Below are 25,190 nucleotides of genomic sequence, written 5' to 3'. Positions count from 1 at the left end.
TTGAGGTTTCAGGATTTTTCAGGTATAATCCTAGCAGTGGAATCACTGATTCAAAAGGCAGTTACATTTTTAGTTTTTTGAGGTAATTCCATACTGTTTTCAGTATGCATTCCCACCAACAGTGAAGTAGCGTTGCCATTTCTCCACATTTTTGCCAACACTTGGGTTTCTTTCTTTTTTTTTTTTTTTATTTGTTGATGATGACTATTCTGACTGGTGTAAAGTAGTATCTCATTTTGGTTTCTTTTTGTTTTTTTTTTAAATTTTTTATATTTTTTAAATATGCTTTATTGATTATGCTGTACAGTTGTCCCAATTTCTTTTTTTTTTGTTCCCGTCCACCCAGTGACATCCCTTCCTCCAGTTGTCCCCACCCCCTTAGTCCATGTCCATTGGTTGTGCATATAGTTCTTCTCAACATCTTCCTGTCTACTCCACTCCTTACTACTATGCTTCTTAATTCCTGTACCATCTTACCATCTCCCTCCCTTTCCCCACTTTCTCCTCCTTGCTGACCTCCCCCCGTAATGTTCCCCATACCTATAATTCTTTTTTGACTCTCATTGCCTACTTAATTTGCCTTTGTTTTGGTTCCCTAGATTCTGTTGTTGGTGTTATGATACAGCTTTCATTTTAATGTTCATAGTTTTGATCCTCTTTTTCCTAAACAATTCCCTTTAACATTTCATATAACAGTGGTTTGGATCTGATGAATTCCTTGAGTTTTATTTTGTACTGAAAGCACTTTCTCTGCCCTTGTATTCCAAATGAGAGCTTTGCTAAGTAGAATAATCATGGTTGTATGTTTTTGCATTTCATTATTTTAAATATTTCTTGCCAGTCTCATTGTGGTTTTTATTTGCATCTCTCTGATGGTTAGTGATGTTGAGCATTTTTTCATGTGTCTATGGACCTTCTGTGTATCCTCCTTGGAGAACTGTTTGGTCAGGTCCTTTGCCCATTTTTTCATTGGGCTGTTTGTTTTCTTGGTGTTGAGATGTGTAAGTTCTCTATATATTTTGGAGATAAATCCCTTGTGTGATGTATCATTCGCAAATATGTTTTTTCATATGGTTGGTTTCCTTTTCATCTTGCTAATGTTTTCTTTTGCTGAGCAGGAACTCATTTTTTTGATGTAGTCCCATTTGCTTATTTTTTCCTTTATTTCCCTTGCTTTAGGAGATGTATTTGTAAAAATATTGCTATGTGGGATATCTGAAATTTTCCTGCCTCTTTTCCTCTAGGATTTTTATGGTGTCACGGCTTACATTTAAGTCTTCGATCCATCTTGAGTTTATTCTGGTGTGTGGTGTAAGTTGGTGGTCTAGTTTCACACTTTTGAATGCCCGTGTCCAGTTCTCCCAGCACCATTTGTTGAAAAGGCTCTTCTCACTCCATTTTATGCTCCTTCCCCCTTTGTCAAATATTTGTTGACCTTATAGTTTATTTCTGAGCTCTCTATTCTGTTCCATTTATATATATATATATCTGTTCTTATGCCAACACCAGACTGTTTTGAACACAGTGGCTTTGCAGTATAGTTTGATGTAAGGTATTTTGATTCCTCCTGCTGTGTTCTTGTGTCTCAAGATTTCTTTGGTTATTCGGCTCCTTTTTGGTTCCATATAAATTTTTGAAGTATTTGTTCTAGGTCTGTGAAATATGTCATTGGTATTTTAATGGTTGTTGCCTTGAACTGTAAATTGCTTTGGGTAGTACGGACATTTTAATGATCTTGATTCTTCCCATCCATGAACATGGTGTATGCTTTCATTTATTTGTATCTTCCTTAATTTCTTTCTTCAGTATTATGTAGTTTTCTGAGTACAGGTGTTTTATCTCTTTGGTTAAGTTTATTTCTAGGTACCTTATTTTTCTTGTTGCCATAATAAATGGGATTTTTCTTTTAATTTTCTTTTTGTTATTAAATTACAGTTGTCCCATTTTTCCCCCATTTCTCCCCACTCCCAGGCCATCCCTTCCCCCACAATTATATCCCTCCCCGTTGTCCATTTCCATGAGTCATTCATATACGTTCCTTGACCTGACCCTTCCCTTACTTATCCCCCTTCTCTCCCTCCCACGTTCCCCCTACTTACTACTATTCTAGTCTTTGCCTATTTAGTTCGTTTGTTTGTGTTGCTCTTTAGTTTCCTGTATTGGGTGATATCATATGGTATTTTGCTTTCTTTGCCTGGCTTATTTCACTAAGCATAATTCTCCCTAATTCCTTCCATGTTGTCGCAAATGGCAGGAGTTCCTTCTTTCTTTCTGCTACATAGTATTCCATTGTGTAGATGTACTACAGTTTTTTGATCCACTCACCCACAGACAGGCACCTAGGCTGTTTCCAACACTTAGCTATTGTAAACAGGGCTGCTATGAACATACGGGTGCATAAGTTCTCTTGAATTAGGGTTTCAGGATTTTTCGGGTATAATCCTAGCAGTGGAATCACTGGTTCAAATGGCAGTTCCATTTTTAGTTTTTTGAGGTAATTCCATACTGTTTTCCATAGTGGCTGCACTAGTCTGCATTCCCACCAACAGTGCAGTAGGGTTTCCGTTTCTCCACATCCTCACCAGCATTTGTTGTTTGTTGATTTGTTGATGATGGCCATTCTGACAGGTGTAAGGTGGTATCTCATTGTGCTTTTTACTTGCATCTCTCTGATGTCCAATGATGTTGAGCATTTTTTCATGTGTCTATGGACCTTCTGTATGTCCTCTTCGGAGAAGTGTTTGTTCAGGTCCTTTGCCCATTTTTTAATTGGGTTGTTTTCTTGATGTTGAGTAGTATAAGCTCTTTATATATTTTGGAGATCCGTCTCCTGTCTGTGATATCATTGGCAAATATGTTTTCCCATATGGTTGGTTTCCTTTTCATCTTACTGATGTTTTCTTTCGATGAGCAGAAACTTTTTAGTTTGATGGAGTCCCATTTGTTTATTTTTTTCCTTTATTTCTCTTGCCTTGGGAGATGTATCCGTGAAGATATTGTTACGTGTGATATCTGAAATTTTCCTGCCTATGTTTTCCTCTAGGACTTTTATGGTATCACGGCTTACATTTAAGTCTTTAATCCATCTTGAGTTTACTCTCGTGTGTGGTGTAAGTTGGTGGTCTAGTTTCATTTTTTTGCATGTCCCTGTCCAGTTCTCCCAGCACCATTTGTTAAAGAGGCTCTTCTCACTCCATTTAATGTTCCTTCCTCCTTTATCAAATATTAGTTGACCATAGAGGCCTGGGTTTATTTCTGGGCTCTCTATTCCGTTCCACTGATCAATATGTCTGTTCTTATGCCAGTACCAGACTGTTTTGATCACAGTGGCTTTGTAGTATTGTTTGATGTCTGGTATCGTGATTCCTCCTGCTGTGTTCTTCTGTTTCAAGATTGCTTTTGCTATTCGGGGTCTTTTTTGGTTCCATATGAATTTTTGGAGGATTTGTTCTTGGTCAGTGAAATATGTCATTGGTATTTTAATAGTGATTGCATTGAATTTTTAAATTGTTTTGGGTAGTGTGGCCATTTTGATGATGTTGATTCTTCCCATCCAAGAACGTGGTATTTGCCTTCGTTTATTTGCATCTTTCTTAAATTCTGTCTTCAATGTTGCATAATTTTCAGTGTACAGGTCTTTTATCTCTTTGGGTAAGTTTATTCCTAGGTACTTTATTTTTCTTGTTGCTATGGTAAATAGTATTTTCTTTTTTCTTCTGTCTCTGAGATTTTATTGTTGGTGTACAGAAATGCCTTAGATTTCTGTATATTTATTTTGTACCCTGCTATTTTGCCAAGTTCACTTATTATATCAAGTAGTCTTTTAGTGGAGTATATAGGGTTTTCTAGGTAGACTATCATGTCGTCTGCAAATAGTGATAGTTTTACTTCTTCTTTCCCAATTTGGATGCCTATTATTTCTTTATCTTCTCTGATTGCTGTGGCTAGGACTTCCAACACTATCTTGAATAGAAGTGGGGAGAGTGGACAACCTTGTCTAGTTCCTGATTTCAGGGGGAATGCTTTCATTTTTTGTCCATTGAGTATGATGTTGGCTTCAGGCTTCTCATGTATAGCCTTAATGATGTTAAGCTATGCTCTCTCTATTCCCATTTTGCTGAGTGTTTTCAACATAAATGGGTGTTGTACTTTATCAAATGCTTTTTCTGCATCTATAGATATGATAACGTTATTTTTGTCTTTCATTCAGTTTCGGTGATGTATTATATTTATTGATTTGCGAATATTAAACCATCCTTGCATCCCTGGGATGAATCCCACTTGATCATGGTGTATGATCTTTTTGATGTATTGTTGGATCCTGTTTGCCAAAATTTTATTGAGGATTTTAGCATCTATGTTCATCAGTGATATTGGCCTGTAGTTTTCTTTCTTTCCTGTGTCTTGACCTGGTTTTGGGATGAGAGTAATACTGGCTTCATAGAAAGAGTTTGGGATTTTTCCCTCTTCTTGGATTTTCTGAAATAGTTTGAGGAGGGTAGGCGTTAATTCTTCCCTAAACGTTTTGTAAAATTCGCCTGTGAAGCCATCCGGTCCAGGGCTTTTGTGTGCAGGGAGATTTTTTTTACTGTTTCAATTTCTTTCTCTGTTATTGGTCTGTTTAGACTTTCTACTTCTTCTTCATTCAGTTTTGGAAGGTTGTATGTTTCTAGAAATCTGTCCATTTCTACTAGATTGTCAAATTTCTTGCCATATAGTTGTTTGTAGTAATTTCTTATAATTGTTTGTATTTCTGAGGTATCAGTCATGATTTCTCCTCTTTCATTTCTGATTTTGTTTATTTGGGTCTTCTCTCGTTTTTTCTTAATGAGCCTGGCTAGAGGCTTGTCAATTTTGTTTATTTTTTCCCAGAACCAGCTCCTAGTTTTGTTGATTTTTTGGATTGTTCACTTCGTTTCTATGTCGTTTAATTCTGCTTTGATCTTGATGATTTCCTTACTTCTTTTTGCCCTAAGCTATGTTTGTTGTTGCTGTTCTAGTTCTTGTAACTTTATGGTTAGGTTTTTATTTGAGATTCTTCTAGCCTTTTCAGATATGCCCGTATTGCTATGAACTTCCCTCTTAGGACTGCTTTTGCTGTGTCCCATAGGTTTTGGGCTGTTGTGTGTTCATTGTCATTAGTTTCTAGAAATTTCTTGATTTGTTCTTTGATGTCACTGTTAACCCATTCGTTATTTAAGAGCATGTTATTCATTCTCCATGAGTTTGGGTGTCTTTGATTTTTTTCCCTGAGGTTGATTTTTAGTTTCAAGGCATTGTGGTCTGAAAAGATGCTTGATATAATTTCAATTTTCTTGAATTTGTTGAGGCTTGTTTTGTGTCCTATTATGTGGCCTATCTTTGAAAATGTCCCATGTGCCTTTGAAAAGAATGTATATTTTGCTTCTTTGGGGTGAAAAGTTCTATATATGTCAGTTAGATCCATGTGGTTTAGTGTGTTGTTCAATGCCTGTATATCTTTGGTGTTTCTTTGCTTGGATGATCTGTCTATTGTTGATAATGGAGTGTTAAAGTTCCCTACTATGAGTGTGTTGTTGTTAATATCCTTCTTGTGGTCTTCTAGTATTTGCTTTATGTATTTGGGTGCTCCTATGTTGGGTGCATATATGTTTATCAGTGTTATATCTTCTTGATGAATCGTTCCTTTAAGTATTATGAAATGTCCTTCTTTGTCTCTTTTTCTTGCCCTTGCTTTGAAATCCGTTTTGTCTGATATGGGGACTGCTACCCCAGCTTTTTTTTCCGGTCCATTTGCTTGGAATATTTTTTTATATCCCTTTACTTTCAGTCTATGTAAATCTTTTGTTTTGAGGTGTGTTTCTTGTAGACAGCAAATATGTGTGTCCTGTTTTCTTATCCATTCCGTTACCCTATGTCTTTTAATGGGAGCATTTAATCCACTTACATTTAAGGTTGTTATTATTGACATGTATTTATTTATTTCTCTTTTGTATCTCTGTTCCTCTACTCTTTTTTTGTTTTTCTCTTCCTTTTTCTTAGAATATTCCCTTTAGCATCTCTTGCAATGGTGGTTTGGTGGAGATGTATTCTTTTAGTCTTCCTTTGTCTGAGAAACTCCTTATTCCTCCTTCTATTTTGAATGAGAGCCTTGCTGGGTAGAGTATTCTTGGTTGTAGGCCTTTGTTTTTCATTGCTTGAAATATTTTTGACCATTCCCTTCTGGCTTGTAATGTTTCTGTTGAGAAATCGGTCGATAGCCTTATTGGAGCTCCCTTGTAAGTTATTTGCTGTTTTTCTCTTGCTGCTTTTAGGATTCTCTCTTTGTCTTGGAATGTTGCCATTTTAACTGTGATGTGCCTTGGAGTGGGTTTTGGGGGGTTCCTCTTGATTGGAACTCTCAGTGCTTCTTGGACTTGCATAATTTTTACTCTCATCAGGTTCGGAAAATTTTCTGTCACTATTTCTCCTATCAGATTTTCAATTCCATGCTCCTTTTCTTCTCCCTCTCTTATTCCTATGATCCTTAAATTATTTTTCTAATGCTATCCTGTAATTCCCTTACATCTTGTTCATATTTTTTCAATTTGCTGTATCATTTGAGAATTATTACCTACATTATCTTCTAACTCACTAATCCGATCCTCTGCTTCATTTAGTCTGCTTTGGACTGATTCTACTGTGTTTTTCAGTTCAGAAGTTGCATTCTTCACTTCTTCCTGGTTCTTGTTGATAGTTTCTATGTCTTTTTTTATGCTCGTGTAGTTCTCTGCAAGTTCCCTGTAATTTTCTTGGAGCTGTTGGTAACTTCCTTGGAGGTTGTCATAGTTGTTTTTGAGGTTTTCGAGCATATTGAGCTTCCTCACCACCATAGTTTTGAATTCCATGTCTGACATTTGGGCTATGTCTATTCCATCTACCTCTCTTTCTGGGGATTCCTCTTTTCTTTTCATTGAGAGGTTGTTTCTGCATCTTACCATGTTGAATTCTTCTTGTTTGTTTTTGTTATTTGGATTTGTCTGCTTTGCCTTCCCACCTTTGTGGTATGAGATTTTTTATGGTAGATCTGGGGGATTCAGTGGTGCAGTCTCTTTGATCTCCTGAGCCTGATGTTCTCGGGGTACCTTTTATATCGTTTGTTTATGCTGTCTGTTTATATTTCAGATTTTTTTGTTGTTAGGATATTCCTTCTGGCTTCTTGATTGGGAGTCACTCTATCCACTTTATCTCGAATTCTTTTGTGGAGATGTCAGTTCAGCCTTCTTGTGTCGTCTTCTTTTTCTGCGTCCACAGCTGGTCTAATGTGATGGGTCAGAGATTCCTATTCCTTGCAGCAGTGGTGTGCGTGAGGTGGCCGGCAAGGCGCAATGTAAGGCAGCCAAGAGCCCACCTCAGGTCTGCCACGCCGCACTCCAGGAAAGCAGGCCACGCCACACTTTGGGGAAGCTGGCAAGGTGTTTTTTTTTTTTTTTTCACTCAAGCATCAGTGCGCTTCCAAGGCAGCTGGGGAACTAAGCTCAGGCCTGCCGCGGCGCGCTCCCAGATATCAGGCCGCACCAAGCTCCAGGAAAGCCTTCTAGGTGTTTTTTTGGCTCAAACACCGGTTTACCGCCCAAGGTGTCTGGGGAACTAAGCTCAGGCCTGTCGCGCCGCTCTCCGAGGAAGCCGGCTGCGCTGCGCTCCGGGAAAGCCCTTGAGGTGTTTTTTGGCTCGAGTGCCAGTGTGCACCCAAGCGGCTGGGGAGCTAGCCTCAGGCCTGCAGCGCTGTGTTCTGGGCGTTTGTCTTTCACCTCTTAGGGCTGGGCTGCAAACACTTGTGCTCAGTAGAAGTGAGTGTCTGTGAGTCCTGCTGCCCACCGTTCCCACACCTCCTGAGCGGGCATGCGCAGAGCCTGGGCAAGTGCTCTGCGCTCCCGATTCCGGCCTGGTACTTCGGCCTGGCTCCCACTGGGCTGGCCAGGGGCGACTGCGCACAGTCTTCTGTGTCTCCAGTGGGCCCTCCCTGCGCCCGTTGGGTCACTGATTTCATGTCCGTTGGCGTGTGTCCGAGGGGCACCTAGACGCACAGCCCTGCGCACCTGGGCCAGTGAATGAGCGCACTTCCCTATGCACGCCCCTGAGACCCAAGAGGAGGGTTGGGGGGTGGATGAGCGCACCACTGCGTCTGCGCTCCTCGAGAATGGCCTACCACCCCCAAACTTTCCTCCCCTCTCCACCATCCACTAGAGAAAAATATAAAGGAGAATTATGTTCTCACTTGCCCGGCAGCACGCTGTCTCCTGTCCTTCAGCGCCAATGCCACTTGGTCGAGTCCCATCTCTGCCAGCGGGCAGAGATCCGCTCTCCACCTGACTCCTCTCCGGGGCAGCCTGTGGTCGCCAAAAATCCTTTGTGTGCTTCCCGCCACAGCTCGGGCAGCCGCCCCAGTCAGGAATCCCGTTTCGTCCCCTTTTTCTCCGCTATCCTTACTAAACAGGTTGTTCCCAGATGGATTTTCTCTAATCCAGCAGTGCCTTGGCTCGACTCCTGCCAGTGTCCAGCTGCTCACTGAGATGTTTTGTCTGCAGTTAGCCCAAACTGCAGAAGGGTCTCGGGAGCCTGAAACCTCAGCCTCTCCTCACTCCTCCGCCATCTTCCTCTCCTACCTTCTTTTAGTTTCTATCTCTGATATTTTATTGTTGGTGTATATAAATGCCTTCAATTTCTGAATATTTACTTTGTAATCTGCTATTTTGCCAAATTCACTTATTAGGCCGAGGAGTTTTTTCATGTAGTCCATAGGGTTTTCTATGTACACTACTGTGTCATCTGCAAATAATGACAGTTTTTATTCCTCTTCTCCAATTTGAATTCCTTTTATTTCTTTTTCTTGTCTGATTACTTTGGCTAGAACTTCCAAGACTATGTTGAATAGGAGTAGAAAGAATGGATATCCTCGTCTTATTCCTGACCTCAGGGAGAATACTTTCAGTTTTTGCACATTGAGTATGATGTTGCCTTCAGGTTTCTCATATATGGCCTTTATTATGTTGACTTATGCTCCCTCTATTCTCACTTTCCTGAGTGTTTTCATCATAAATGGGTGTTGTACTTTATAAAATGCTTTTTCTGCATCTATTGATATGATCATGTGGTTTTTTTCTTTCATTTTGTTCATGCAGTATATTACGTTTATTGATTTGCAAATATTATACCATACTCGAATCCTTGAGACATATCACATTTGATCGTGGTGTATGATCTTTTCAATGTTTTGCTAGATCTGGTTTGCCAATATTTTGTTTAGAATTTTAATATCTGTGTTCATCAGTGGTATTGGCCTTTAGTTTACTTTTTTTGTTGTGTCTTGGCCTGGTTTTGAGATTAGGGTAATACTGGCCTCATAGTAAGATTTTGGGAGTCTTCTCTCTTCTTGGATTTTTTGGAATACTGTGAGAAAGATAGGCATTAGTTCTTCTGTAATTGTTTTGTAAAATTCTCCTGTGAAGCCATCCAATCCAGGGCTTTTGTGTTCCTGGAGGTTTTTCTTTTTTATTATTTCTTACATTTCTCTAGTTTTTATTGGTCTATTCAGGCTTTCTACTTCTTCCTGACTCAGTTCTGGAAGATCGTATATTTCCAAAAATTTTTCCATTTCTTCCAGGTTGTTAAATTTCTTGCCATATAGTTGTTCACAGTAATTTCTTACAATCCCTTTTATTTCTGTGGTATCGGTGGTGACTTCTCTTCTTTCGATTCCAATTTTTTTTTTTTTTTTGGATCCCCTCTCTTTTTTTCTTGATGAGACTGGTTAAAGACTTGTCAGTTTTTTTTATCTTCTTAAGGAACCAGCTCCTGGTTTTACTGATCTTTTGGATTGTTTGTGTAGTTCCTATGTCATTTAATTCTTCTTTGATCTTGATGATTTCCTTCCTTCTACTTGCTCTGGGCTTTTTTTATTGTTGTTCCTCTAGTTCTCGTAGCTGTAGGGTTAGATTTTTTATTTGCTATTCTTCTATCCTTTTCAGGTAGGCCTGTATTGCTATGAACTTCCCTCTCAGGACTGCCTTTGCTGTGTCCCATAGGTTTTTGGCTGCTGTGTGTTCATTATCATTTGTTTCCAGAAACTTTTTTATTTCTTCCTTGATGTCATTGCTAACCCATTCATTATTTAATACCATGATATTCATTCTCCATGAATTTGAATATTTTTGAGTATTTTTCCTTGAGGTTGATTTCCAGTTTCAAGCCATTGTGATCTGAGTAGATACTTGATATAATTTCAATTTTTAAAAAATTTTTGAGGCTTGTCTTGTGTCCTGCCATCTGGTTTATCTTTGAAAATGTTCCATGTGCGCTTGAAAAGACTATATTTTGCTTCTTTGGGGTGAAATGTTCTATATATATCAATAAGTTCATTTGATCTAGAATATTGTTCAATGCCTTAATATCCTTAGTGCTTCTTTGCTTTGAAGATCTGTCCATTGTTGACCTTTGTGTGTTAAAGTCCCCTACTGTGGGTGTGTTGCTGGTGGTATCCTTCTTGTAGCCTTCCAAGATTTTCCTTATATATTTGGGTCCTCCAATATTGGGTGCGTATATTTTTACTAGGGTTATATCTTCTTGATGGAGTTTTCCTTAAGTATTTTGAAATGTCCTTCTTTGCATCTTTTTATAGCCTTTGTTGTGAAATCTATTTTGTCTGATATAAGTATTACTACCCCCACTTCTTTTTTATGTCCATTTGCTTGAACTACTTTTTTCTATCCCTTCACTTTTGTCTGTGTAGATCCTTTGTTCTGAGGTGGGTTTCTTGTAGTCAGCATATATGTGCGTCATGTTTTCTTATCCATTCAGCTACCCTGTACCTTTTTATTGGAGCATTTAGTCCATTTATATGTAAGGTTATTATTGATAGGTGCTTATTTATGATGGTTTTTTTCCCCTTTGTACCTGTGTTCTTATCTCTGTCTTTTTCTTCATCTTCTTAAAGCAGTCCCTTTAGCATCTCTAGCAATGCTGGTTTGGTGGAAATGTATCCTTTTAGCCTTCTTTTGTCTTGGAAACTTTTTATTTCACCTTCCATTTTTGAATGAGAGCCTTGCTTGGTAGAGTAGTCTTGGTTGTAGGCCTTTGTTTTTTATTGCTTGAAATATTTTTTTCCATTCCCTTCTGGCTCGTAGTGGTAGTTATTGGAGCTCCCTTGTATGTTATTTGCTTCTTCTCTCTTGCTGTCTTTAGGATTCTCTCTTTGTCTTTGGATGTTGCCATTTTAATTATGATGTGTCTTGGAGTGGGCCTCTTTGTGTTTATCTTCATTGAGACCCTTTGTGCTTCTTGGACTTGTGTGACTTTTTCTCTCCTCGAGTCAGGGAAGTTTTCTATCATTACCTTTTCAAACCAGCTTTCTATCCCTTGCCCCCCATATTCTCCTTCTAGTATCCCTGTGATATGGATTTGAGATAATAATTTTATTCTCTTCAAATAAATACCCAAAAGTGGAATTCCTGGTTCACTTGGTAGTTATATTTTTAATTTTTTGAGGAAACTCCATAATGCTTTCTACAATGGCTTCACCAGTTTACATTGCCTTCCACAGGGCTCAAGTGTTCCCTTTTCTCCACATTCTAACAACTGTTATTTCTTATCTTTCTGATAATAGCCATTCTAGCATGTATGAGGTGATATCTCATTGTGGTTTTAATTGGCATTTCCCTGATGATTCAAATACTTTCTATGTACTAAATCCATCCACCACATTTAGGTGAGCTTATATAAATTTAGATTTTCATAAAACTGTCTACCCACTGCTTTGCTATCCTTAGACTTAGTAGGTAATAGGTAGAGAAGAAATTTTTATTTATTCAATATTTTAGGGGGTACCTAGAACAGGTCAAGCACTGTGTTAAGCACTAAAATTGGACAGGGTAAACGTATGGAAAGAGTACTACAGAGTAGTTTATGCCTCTTCAGAAGTTGTACAAAAGACAAGGAAAACAATGTCAGCTTTGTATTATTCATTTATAATTCATGGTATATTTAAAGTTCTCAGAACTTGCTGGGGGAAAAATGTTAAGGCTTATAAGCAAAACTCTTCAAATAACTTAAGAAAATAGAATATTTAAATACATGATTAAACTTTCAGATTACTTTCTCAATGTCAATCAGACAGAAGCTTACTTTTAAAATGATGTACAATATTTTTATTAGAAAATAAAATTGTCTAAAAATTAAAATCTTAGTGCTTAATTTATTCTATATTTTATAAATGTTTGCTTTGAGAGCTCTTTTTACATGATCACACATTGATAAGTGGAAGCTGAAAAGGTAAAATATTAAAAAGCTCTTTTGGCATGGCTTGGGAATGCACCACCATGTTGACTTTATGTAGTGCTAGGATGGGCAGACACAATGATCTTTATTTATGAAAGAACATACGCCTCCTATTATAATCACATTTGACGATTTGCTCCTAAAAGAATAGTTACATGAAAAAAATCAGAAAAGTAAATCAGTGTTGTAAAGATGTCAAGCTAGTCACTCCCAATTGTATTTGGACATACTATAGAGACAATACGCATTAGAGCATTTTGCTTCATTTGAAAAAATGAACAGAATTCTATATTCTATCAGTATTTGTCACTCCCTACAAAAGAGGGGCCAACTTATTTCAATCAAATATTGATTTATTTAATAAAAAGGAGTTCACCATGTCAAATTGCAAATAATCCAATCTCTTGTTTTAACTAACTGGCCTCAACCCTAGTAGACACATACTTATATATCCAAGAAATAGAAAGTTTGTGTTCTTGCCTGAAAGAAGTAGCATCATGAATTGTCGCCTGTGAATTGTCAACATTATCAGATTTAACACTCAGTAACAATTGTAAATTTTTTACAATTGAACACCAGCTTTGGATTTTGCTCCCCACAGGAAACAAAAACTGATTTATTGCTGGCCAGAGGTCCTAGTTCGCCAGAAATGTGGTCTAGACAGAAATGATTAATGTTTCCCTCCAAATTAATTTCAAGCTAACTTAGCTATTTCCATTTTCCCCTAAGTAAACACCAGATCTGAGTTTTCTATTAGAAACAGCAATAATCCAGTCTTGCTTTAGGATATTCTGTTTTGTCCCCATTCTGCATATGTCATCCTTCAATTTCACATGTTTTTCTTTCTTTATAAAGGATCTAGATCCAGTCTTTTAGTATTCACTCACTCAATATGAAATACAGTATTGAGAGCAAGAGAGAGAGTCCCTTGAGCCGTATGATCTTAGTAATCTTAACATGTGCACACATACAGTAAGAAGCATTATTTTAAAATGAACAAAGTCAGGCTTGCCCAGAGAGATCTCTTGATTCAAGTAGTTAGGATGATGACTTTGTAGAGCAAGAGGTAGAGATGAATAAAAATGATAAGGAACAAGGCAAGTTTTGAGGGTGTCATTTGTCATGGTATCTTGTTTTCTTTACATCTATTTTAGTACACATCTGCATTGACACACGACGCAATATTGGTCATAGCAGAAGCTTTCCGCTATCTGAGAAGGCAGCGAGTGGATGTGTCCCGGAGAGGCAGTGCTGGAGACTGCTTGGCAAATCCTGCTGTGCCCTGGAGTCAAGGAATTGATATCGAGAGAGCTTTGAAAATGGTAATGAACACAATGGATTATTAGAATGTGGAACCTTATAAGGACACAAAGAATGAGACCTCAATCTTGAGAAAATAAATACTAAAAGGAATAGGATGAGTCTATAGAATATCAGAGCGTGCAAAAAGATAAGCATGGATACTTATTCATCAAAATCTATAAATCCAAAGCTAGAAGTTTCTTCCTTGAAGCTTGAAAAATGGAAAACTTAAGGCGAATGAATATTTAGTTCTGTGCTACACTATAGATATTAAGTCAAACTCAGTACCATCAAAAGTTATGGACTGGCATTGTAAATGGCTTCAAAAATTTCTAACTTTCCAGAAATATGTTACTGAGGGGAACTGACATATTTTATAGGAAGCTCCTAACTTCAAGATACACATTACAAAGAACAACAGCATCCTCTGTCTCACCAGACAATTTTTTAGCCTGGATGGACTTTGGAACTAAGTCAGCGTGATAGTATTTCTTTTCTTAAAGAGAACCTTTATAATATTTTACATGGTGAGATTCAGGAACATGATCCATTTCTAGGCCTACTTAAAAGGCTTTCCTCAAAGCCCCAAAGAAAAAGCCTAAAGAAAAGTACAAGAAATCAATGGATAGACAAATAGATCACTTGTTTTTGGTATTTACAGGGTAGGAGATCATTTAAGGCTTTAAGCAGTTTTCTTTGAACAGATTCTATTATTTACAAGTAGGAGCAGGATCACCCATTCATTGCAGTTTTCCAAGCAAGAGTTCTTGCCTGAATATTTAGCTTTATGCTACATGTGACTGCATGCATTAAAATGAGCCTTTGAGAGTACAAGACTCTCTTATTTCCACTTATTTAATCATCCTTATGTTTGGGACATCCAAATAAACAGAGAGATAGGCAATGATAAGATAATTCTGCGCACAACCCAGCAACGAAGAATTTGTAATGGTCTCATAACATACATCATTTTGTGTAGTTGGCTCTCTTACTGCTGCCTTAAATTTGCCAAGTTGGAAGCATTCAATCAAAAGGGCTTAGTAGCCCCTGTGTCTCTCCAAGAAAGAAATATGACTCATTGTTCCATCATGTAGATTTGTATATCATTATGTCAGTTGCCTAACAAATGCCCTAAGTGTTGTTTTATGAAGGTAGTACTGCACAATTTTAAAGAGCAGTTAATTAAATTCAACCTTCATAGCAGTTACAAGATTTGTATTGTCAGGCAAAACATAATTATGGGTGAAATATAAAACTCCCTCAGGGTGAATCAAAAGGAGTTTCATCAACAAAACATCAAGTGGCAGGTTCCATCATCTCCAATTGACTCCTCACTTATGACACAAACAACTTTATTGCCCAAATAGAAAACTGGCTAACAAAGTGAAGGACAAGAAATTAACTTGACTAGAAAAAAGTTAGATTAATTATACTATTGCACAAATTATTTCTGCATGTGTAGCTCACTGATAAAGATCAAGCTATAAGCCTAGTAAGTAACCTTTCTCCCCAGGCACTAACTATCAAATACTCAGCCAAAAGAATTTGTGTAGCTGGCTCTCTTTGATGATCTCTTCCTACAGACCAACCTCTTCCTATTGCTCCGATGCTGGAAAGTATATACCTTTTTCAATAGTAGATGATCCCCTGTGATAAATGATCAGTAAAGCTCCACTATTCACAGGGACTGCAAGGAGGAATGATTTGAAGTACTAAAGGTTTTACTATATTAAAAGAAACCCCATTTTATTTCAATTAAAAGCATCCTTCATTGTGACTAGCACATATTTGTTGCTCAATAAACCAGTCTTTTCTCTCACCAAAATCTGGCAAACAAAAGCATTGCCTGATAAGAGTCTCCTAAGGGGTCTGATTTAATGAATAAATAAGTACAGTATTCATTCAATAATATTTATTGGTGATCAGTAACTATGTATCATACTCCAAGTTAGTATGTAAGTAAGAAATAAGATGAGGGGAGCTCACATTTAAATAGTTAATATGTAAACAAATATTTTTAAAGGCCTTAAAGCCACTTTCAAATGGGGTAGTCATCCTCACAATCAACAGATAGTGCAAAGATCGGCCTCAGACCAGTTTACTGAAATATGTCACAGTGTTAAATCATTGAGACTTGTCCACTTGTTCAGCAAACATTTATTGAGTACCAGCATATGCTCTACGCAATTAGAGGTGAGAACACGGAAAAAGAATGTATCTTATCTTGAGATGCTCCCAAGGGAGATGGAAATACATAGATGATTAAAATGTTATTAACTGTGACCTAGGATGTAATGGGAACACATAAGAGAAATACCTAGTATAGACTGAGGTGTGGGTAAAGAGAATTAAAGAAGGATCCCAGATAGGATAGTGGGAAACTGTCACATTCCCAACCTTAAAAATAGACTTCTCTCTGAGTGGTAGCCCAAGTCTACTTCTCCTCAACAAAAGTTCTAATCATGGGATCTGGAATCTCTTGGGCATAGCCAGAGTTGTCCAATTTGTATATCATGTTTAAATAGGCTGGACCTTTAGAAATATACAATTTTAATGAGACTTTAACCTTTACTATTTTTAGTAATAAAGAATTTCTGTAATAAGTTTCTATGCAAGTGTCTCTGCCCTACCTATATCCTCTCCTAGAATTCAAAGTACAAAAAAGATTGTGAAGAACCATTCATGCATCACAGGATGCATTGCATTCATCCTACTAGATAATCAATTTCTATCTCAACAAAGGACCTTTTCTTTAACTAGAAATGTGACGTCACCTTCTCTGCAACCCTAAGCTGACAATAGTGCAAAAGTGTGTTTGGTCAGTAGGACAATCATCTTGTCTTCAGGAAGTCACATTGGAGCATTTCTCCTTCAACAGGAATTCCAGTTTCCTATTGGTGGTGAACAAGCCCCCTTCACTTTAAAAATATGCTCCCTAATATTTGCCATCAATTTTTCCTTCTGCATCTCAAGCCCATTACTACTTCTGACTTCCTTAGCAGCATGTCACTTTCTATCAGTGATGAAAAAAGATTCCACCCTTCTTCCTAGGAAGATGAGACAGATTCTTTCTCTTTGAAGCAAATTCCTCCACCCTCACTTGCAAGATGAGTGATTCAAGTGTATAGCAATATTGACTTATATTTATAGTGGGTCTTTTATGTGGTATCCCTGAACTGTAAAGTAAGTAAGGAACTCTCTCCACCAAGCAGAGATGGCATTTTATTAATTAATAATACTGGGCCCAGACTCAGAGAAAAATTGTGGTACACCTGATTCTGCATTTGGCATCCCAAATAGGTTTCCAGGCTGCTCCAGTATCTCTAGATTTCTTTTTTTATTTTTTAGTTATATTTTATTGATTATGCTATTACAGCTGTCCCCAATTATTCCTCCTTTGCCCCCTCAACACAGCACCCCCACTCCCTCAAGCAATCCCCACACCATTGTTCATGTCCATGGGTCATGCATATTGATTCTTTGGCTACTCCATTTTCTAGCTTTCTTATCCAGTACTCCATATTCCTGATTCCTTAGACTTAATCAATCTCATCAGTCTAAGGATTATCCTTCCATGGCCTAGCTCTGCTGGCTGTCTATAGCTGGGCATACATTAAATAAGAGGAAAAACTCACCCTGTTACTGTGGTAGCTGGTAAATATGTAACCCTCTTAAGAAATGCAACTAAATTCACTTCAGTTAATAATAATTATTAATATACCTAGCATGTATTGCAAAGCTTACTACATGACAAACAGTGTTCTAAACATTACAAATATATAAATCATTTAATCCTCCCAACAACTCAGACGGATGGTACTTCTAGGATTTTATTTTTTTACAGATTAGGTTATTGAGGTACAAATATATTAAGGAACATACCCAAGGTCATACAGTTATTAAGTGATGAAGATAGGATATGAATCCAGGAGCTCCAAGGCTCATGTTACTGAAACCAGTTTGTGTTCAGCTCTTGGAAATACTAAGATAAGATATAGCCACGGCCCCCAAGAAACTTAGTTTAGAAGAATGCATTACCCTAGTTAAGACTACTCTTCAGACTACTCCCTTAAGAAGAAACTAGTAGTGGAAATTTCAGGCCCCTGAAAAAGTAGTGATAGAGCCCTTGCTGTATCATACAGGTAACTGCCTATCACACCCACTCAAAGCTTCATAAAAGGTATATCTGGAAAATACTGGGGAGAAAATGAAGATCTGTATAGACATGATTCAACATAAAGTTCTCCAAAACTCCAAGATTTGTCAGCAGGCCTCATCTCAGAGACCTAGAAGGCAATAATGTGGTACTATTTTAAAATTTTACATTTTTCTGTCTACCAGGTGCAAGTACAAGGAATGACTGGAAACATCCAATTTGACACTTATGGACGTAGGACAAATTATACTATCGATGTATATGAAATGAAAGTCACTGGCTCTCGGAAAGTAAGTAACCAAAACTGATATGCAAAAAAAAAAGTCTTTCAAATGGTGACATCACCCAGATGCAAGAAAATAGGTTTTAGAAACATACGCAAAACAAATTCCCACACGTCATTTCTGCCTTTCCATCCAGAAAATAGCACAGATATGATGCAGAGTTGTTTTGTAATTAGCGTTCCATCTACACACTTTAAAAGTATTTATCTTTGAGTCTGGTCCTATAAATGGTAAATTCAAGAGTTATTAACAATAAAGGGAAAGAATCACAAGTTTTATAGTATTTTTTTTTTAGTTAAATGGAGGCTACCAAGGTGCATACAGCTTTAACAAAAAATTGGAAAGTAGATATCTCTTCATTTTTCCAACTTACCCACCAAAAGGACCCTGAACAAAGTTCTTTTCTCTACAGCTAAATGTTATAATGACCACTTTGTTTCTATCACACTAATAGCTGAGTGAGGCGTGAAGTGGGGATTTAGTAGCCATTTGATAAAACCACAGAACACAAAACATCTTGTGTCAACTCTACAGGATACTCACTGGTTTGCCACCCCCACATCCAAGCTTTTCTACAGTTCAAAGCAAAGTATTTCTCTGTCACATGAGTTCAAATTATAAAAAAGCCTGAGCATCCTACATGGGCTAAATTATTTTACAAAATGTCAGTAAACATGAGGTAGAGATAGGAACCCCCAGGATAAAGGAAGAGGACATCTGTGTGTGTTGATTTTGGGGTCCTGGTGAGGGTGGAAGACAGGGTGACAGGATTTCAATCCTTGTAAAGCTCAAGCAACTAAAAAAATGTTTCATTTTACAACAGCACTTGACTTTCATGGCGTACTTTTTCTTTAATGCCCTATTTTAATTTTTATTTCATTGTTGTTCAATTAAAATTTCCCAATTTTCCCCCGTTGTTCTCCCATACCCCAACCAACCCCATCTCTCACTCCCACAGAGTGAAAAATGGACAATCAGGTCAAATGTCTATTCTTTCTAGGCTGGCTACTGGAATGAGTATGAAAGGTTCGTGCCATTTTCAGATCAGCAAATCAGTAATGACAGTGCATCCTCAGAGAACCGGACCATAGTGGTGACTACCATTCTGGTAAGTATGGACAGAAGGTAGGTGGGCTTTCTGTACAATATGACTTCTTTCTGAAAAGCATTGTTCAGCAAGTAGGAAAGACCTTAAGTTCAAGCAGTGAAACATTATGATTAACTAAACATCATTTTAAAAAGAAAAATAATAGGTATTTGGAATAGTTTCAGATATTCTTCTCTTTACCTTCTCCTTCTACCATAGAATTGATGTCTCACCTGGACTTGAAATCTAACTCTTCATTGTGGGAGAGAGAGCATTGTGTGGAGGAAAGTAGATTAGGGTTCTAATATTAGGTCTACCAGTAATAAACTAATAAATTGTACTTAATTGTACAATTCACAACTTCTCTAAGCCTCAGACTGTGCTTTTATAAATCTATGGAATGGGATTTCCAATAAAAGTGGCAGCATAGGTAAACTTGGCCCACCTCTTCACACAACCACATCAAATTTACAAGTAAAATATAGAATAACCATCACTCAGAGCTGTCAGAAAGCAAGGTGAATGGAAGCCTGACAACTATGGAATTAAAGAAACCATATCCATCCAGACTGGTAGGAGGAGTGCAGATGTGGAATGGGCTGGTCCCTCACCCACATGTGGTGGATTAAAATTTGAGAGAGAGATCTTGGGAGCAAGGAGTCCCAGCGCCACACCAGGCCCCCAGCCCAGGATTCCGGTGCCAGGAACATAAGTCTCCATAACTTATGTCTGTAAAAACCAGCAATGTTTGAGTCTATGAAAGACACTGCCAGAGTCCCAAGCAGTTCCTCTTAGAGAACCCACACACAGACTTACTCAGATTCATTCTCTGTGAGCTCCAGCACTGGGATAGCAGCTTGAAAGGCACCAGTGACATACTGGGAAAAACTGAGCTGTCTGGTATCAAGGTGAGAGCTGGGGGACAGTTTTCTCTCAGACAGAAAGGCAGACAGAGGTCATTGTCCCTTTCTGAGACCTCTGCCACCCCAGAACCACAGAACCAGCAGGCCAGTGCCATATATGAGACTTCATTAACCAGGCAAACACTGTTTGCTCCACCCTGGAGATCCCCTGAGACTGTCCCACCCAACTTGTGAGCCCACCCTAACTGTTAAGTGTGGCTTTTCCATTCGAGTGATTGATCTTGGCTCATGCTTCACAACTTCCTAAATCCTATCAAATAAGCAACAGCCAGCCTCAATGAGTCCCCAGCCCCAATACCTCTTGTTAAGTGGCCCCAAGCCCAGCACTAGCAGCAGCCATCCTAGATTCACGCTTTGGATCCACCTGTGAATCTCCCAAGTCCAGCACAAGTAGCAGACATCTCATATTGCTTTATAGATTATGCAAGATGGCCCCAGGCAGAACAAAGGTGGGGGCTGACCTTGGACTGCACCACCCATGAAATCACTGATGCTACACACCCAGTGGACATCTACAGACAACATCAGAGCACCACCACCCTGCCCCAGAACAAGGGCGGAGGTTGGTGGTCAGTGGTCATAGCCAGTCCTTGCAGCTGAATGGCCTGAGTAAATTTCTCCCATTGACCTGCCAACAGCCATCAAGGCTCAACTATAAGAGGAGGGTGTACACAGCCTACATAAAGGGTCCACCTCTAGTACCCAGCTTTGGTGATAGGTGAGGTTGGTTGTGCCACTGGACACTACAAGACACCTGCAATATTAGGCAACACTACCAAGACAGGGAGTCATAGAAACTGTACCTAATACATAGTAACAAATACAGGAAGGCTGCCAAAGTGAGGAGACAAAGAAACATGGCCCAAATGAAAGAACAGATCAAAACTGCAGAAAAAGAACTACAAAATGAAGATAAGCAATCTATCAGATGCAGAGATCAAAACACTGGTTAAAAAAATGCTCAAGGAAATTAGTGAAGACCTCAACAGTATATAAGAGATCCAGTCAGAAATGAAGGATACACTAATTGAAATAAAGAACAATTTACAGGGAAACAACAGTATAGCGGATAAGGCGAGAATCAAATCAATGATTTGGAACATAAGTAAGCAAAAAACAACCAATCAGAACTACAAGAAGAAAAAAGAATCCAAAAAAAAAAAGGGGAGGGATAGTATAAGCAGCCTCTGGGACAACTTCAGGCATTAAAACATTTGCATCATAGAGGTGCCAGAAGCCGAAAAGACAGAGCAAGAAGTTTGTAATCTATTTGAAAAAAATAATGAAAGGAAACTTCCTTAATTTGGTGAAGGAAATAGACATGCCAGTCCAGGAAGCAGAGCGTCCCAAACAAGTTGGATGCAAAGAGGTCCACACCAAGACACATCATAATTAAAATACCAAATGTTAAAGGTAAAGAGAGAATCTTAAATGCAGCAAGAGAAAAGCAGTTAGTTACCTACAGGGGAGACTCCATAAAACTGTCAGCTGATTTCTCAAAAAAAAAAAAAAAAAACCTTGTGGGCTAAAAGGGATTGGCAAGAATTATTCAAAGTCATGAAAACCAGGGACCTACAGTCAAGATTGCTCTACCCAGCAAAGCTATCATTTAGAATCAAAGGGCAGATAAAGTGCTTCCCAGACAACAAAAAACTAAAGGAGGTCATCATCACCAAATCATTATTATACAAAATGTTTATAGAACTTATTTAAGAAAAAGAAGATCAAAACCATGAACAATAAAATGGCAAAAAATTATATGTGTGAGTATATATATATATATATATATATATATATATATATATACACACAGAGAAGGAAAACTCTGACTCCAAAAAACCTCCGCTGCCTTGTGGCATACCTCTTCAGGGGAAAGGCTAAGGGAGTAAACCCCGACAGAAAATCCGGAGCCGGAGTCCCTAAGGCGGTTTGACGTTGTAGTCAACACCGGCAACTCCTGCGGCGCACCTGAAGCCAAGCTGTATTGACTCCGTCTTTCCCTTGGACCCTTCAGCTGCGAAGAGAGGGGGGGTCTGCTGCATGGGCAACAGCAGACCCTCCATATCACCCTGCCCAGGCTCTGTAGCTTCGGCTTCACTGGAGAGGACACTCCAGCGTCATCGCAAGATGTCGATTCAACACGGGAGGAGACAGATACCGTGTCACTCCCGAGTTGGACTGCACAACCATTCTCGGTGGTGCAGATAGACTCTTAAGAAGCTACACCATCGTCTCTCGAGACGGACGGCTGGCGACGATATATATATACACACACATATATATATTTCAACAATTGAATCTTTAAAAAAAGCTAAGCAAACAAGAAGAATAGAGACAGAATCACGGATACAGAAAGCATTTTGATTGTTCCCACGTGGGAGGGGCATATCAGGGAATGGGCGAAGAGGTGAGGGGATTAAGAAGCACAATTAGCTCTGGAAGATGTGGCTCAGTGGATTGAGCACTGGCCTGTAAACCAAAGGGTTGCTGGTTCGATTCCCAGTCAAGGCACATGCCTGGTTGCGGGCGAGGTCCCCATTTGAGGGCACATGACAGGCAACCACACATTGATGTTTCTCTCTCTCTCTCCCTCCTTTCCCCTCTCTTAAATTAAATAAATAATTAAAAAAAGAAAAAGAAGCACAAGAGACAAAAGATGGCCGCGTAGTAGGTAGCAATGTTGTCTGCTTGTTCCCATCGCAGAAGGACTTGGAGTACAAATACAGAATGGAGTGACTGAGTGCAAATTTCAGATATGATGAACAGGGACGGGGGTGTGGGAGCATCATGAAAGAGGGCTAAAAGCTCGCCCGAGCTCTCCAAGAAGAGTCGCTGGGCTTCCCAGCCCAGCACCTCTGCCACATGGCACCCAAAAGGGGCAGCTGCTGACTGGCTCATGAGCAGGATCTGCTTGGAAACTTGCCCCTGCCATAGGCGCCCTGACGAGCAAAGTCCCAGAGGGAGTCAGCGAGAAGGTTTTGTTGAACCAGCCAGAGCCATGAGAAGACAGAGAACAGCCTGGACTGTGAGAAACTGTGTGAACTGAGTCTTGGTGGGGACCCCCCAGGCTGGCAACCCTGCATCCAGGGTTGCTCACATCAAGGCTCCACCAAACAAAAACACAGAACTGAGCCACAGAGAGAGGTCCACATGGGAAAGCTGCAGCAAAACCCCAGACTTGGTGGGGACCCCGGGCAGGCAACACTGTACCCGCACGCATGCGCACTCGCACCAAGCCTCCACCAAACAAAAATGCAGAAGTGAGCCATGGAGAGGGGCCCATACAAAAAAAGCTGCAGAAGAACCCCAGACGTGGAAGGTACTCCAGGCAGGCAACTCTATACACACAGGCGCACAACAAGGCTCTGCCAGGCAGAGACACAGGCCAGTGCTAGAGCTTGGAGGCAACACAGAGATTTTTTTTTGGAGGAGGAGTGGAGACAGGACCTGAGGCTGGGCAGGGACTATGGGCATGCGCTCTGGCTTGCCAGCAAAGTAGCATTGCTAGACAAGCCTGAGGAGTGCTGGAGGTTGCTGTAGGATCAGTGGGGTGCACTCAACTCAGTGCAGCTCACAACAGAGAGCTGTGGCAGGCCCACAAATGAGAGAATAGCAGCCTGAGAATCCAGCTAGATCTCCTCACAGCCAGCCACCCAGAAAAGAAGATTTGAAACCCATGGAATTTTGACTAGGGGTGGATCCAGAAAAAGAAGGCAGTGCCCAAAACATCTCCACAAAAGAATTCAAGAGGTAGTAGCCAGAGGGAAGGTTCCACCAAAGAGTAACTGAAATACAACCAGACAGCTTAAACAAACGGGATAAAGGGTGTGCCAAGAGCATCAAGCTCAGGAGACCAAAGAGACTGCACCACTGAATCCCCCCAGGTCTCCTATACAGAATCTCATACCAGAAAGGTGGGAAATCAAAACAGATAAATCTAAGAAATAAAAACAAACAATAAGAAGCATCTAACATGGGTAGACAGAGAAACAGCCTCTCAATGAAAGGAAAAGAGGAATCCCAAGAAAGAATGCTACATAAAACAGAGGTAAGCAATCAGACATGGAATTAAAAAGGATGGTTATAAGGAAGTTCAATGAAAAACTCAGAGAAAACTAAAGTGAACTCCAGGGGGATTACAAAGAACTCCAGGGAAGCTACAAGGAACTTACCGGGAACTACACCAGCATAAAAAAGGACATAGAAACTATCAATAAGAAAAAGGAAGAAAGGAACAATACAATTTCTGAACTGAAGAACACAGTAGAATCAATCAAAAGCAGGCTAAATGAAGCAGAGGATAGGATCATTGAGTTAGAGGACAATGTAGAAAAAAATTCCAAGACAATACAACAAAATGAAAAAAAGAATTAAAAAGAATGAAGAGGGTTTAAGAGAATTGCAGGACCCCATGAAAAAAAACAATATCCATATTATAGGGATACAAGAAAGAGAATAAGAGGAGCTTAGGATAGAAAACCTGATTGAAAAAGTAATGACAGAAAACTTTCCTAACTTAATGAGAGAAAAAGTCATACAAGTCCAGGAAGCACAGAGTCCTAATGAAGATGGAACCAAAAAAGCCCACTCCGAGGCACATCATAATTAAAATGGCAACATTCAAAGACAAAGAGAGAATCCTAAAAGCAGAAAGAGGAAAACAGCAAATAACATACAAGGGAGCTCCAATAAGACTATCAACTGACTTCTCAACAGAAATACTACAAGTCAGAAGGGAAGGGCAAAAATATTTCAAGCAATGAAAAACAAAGGCCTACAACCAAGAATACTCTACCCAGCAAGGCTCTCATTCAAAATGGAAGGTGAAATAAGGAGTTTCACAGACAAGGGAAGACGAAAAGAATACATCTCCACCAAACCAGCATTCCAAGAGATGCTAAAGGAAATGTTTTAAGAGAAAGAAGTAAAAAGGAGGAGAGAAACACGGGTACAAAGGGAAATGAATAAATACATGTCAATAATAAACTTAAATGTAAGTAGATTAAATGCTCCAATCAAAAGACATAGGGTAATGGAATGGATATAAAAACATGACCCACATATATGCTGTCTACAAGAGACACCTCAAAGCAAAAGATTTACACAGACTGGAAGTGAAGGGATGGAAAAAAGTATTCCAAGCAAAT

At 39.1% G+C, this 25,190-nt stretch overlaps 1 protein-coding gene across 2 annotated transcripts in view; it reads left to right on the top strand.

Moving 5' to 3' along the window:
* GRIA3 (glutamate ionotropic receptor AMPA type subunit 3) overlaps positions 1 to 25,190 on the top strand; it is a 520,351-nt gene that overhangs the window by 348,887 nt on the left and 146,274 nt on the right. For both annotated transcript variants that reach the window (XM_090265357.1, XM_090265359.1), the window contains exons 7-9: positions 13,446 to 13,613; positions 17,935 to 18,039; positions 19,034 to 19,141. In XM_090265357.1, the coding sequence (XP_090121483.1) occupies positions 13,446 to 13,613; positions 17,935 to 18,039; positions 19,034 to 19,141 (381 nt within the window). The remainder of the gene's footprint in view (positions 1 to 13,445; positions 13,614 to 17,934; positions 18,040 to 19,033; positions 19,142 to 25,190) is intronic.

Source organism: Furipterus horrens, unplaced genomic scaffold (genome assembly GCF_987537825.1).
Source record: "Furipterus horrens unplaced genomic scaffold, mFurHor1.1.pri manual_scaffold_17, whole genome shotgun sequence".
Taxonomy (NCBI): domain Eukaryota; kingdom Metazoa; phylum Chordata; class Mammalia; order Chiroptera; family Furipteridae; genus Furipterus; species Furipterus horrens.
The sequence above is the reverse complement of the archived record's forward strand: the minus strand, read 5'-3'. Positions and strand labels throughout refer to the sequence as shown.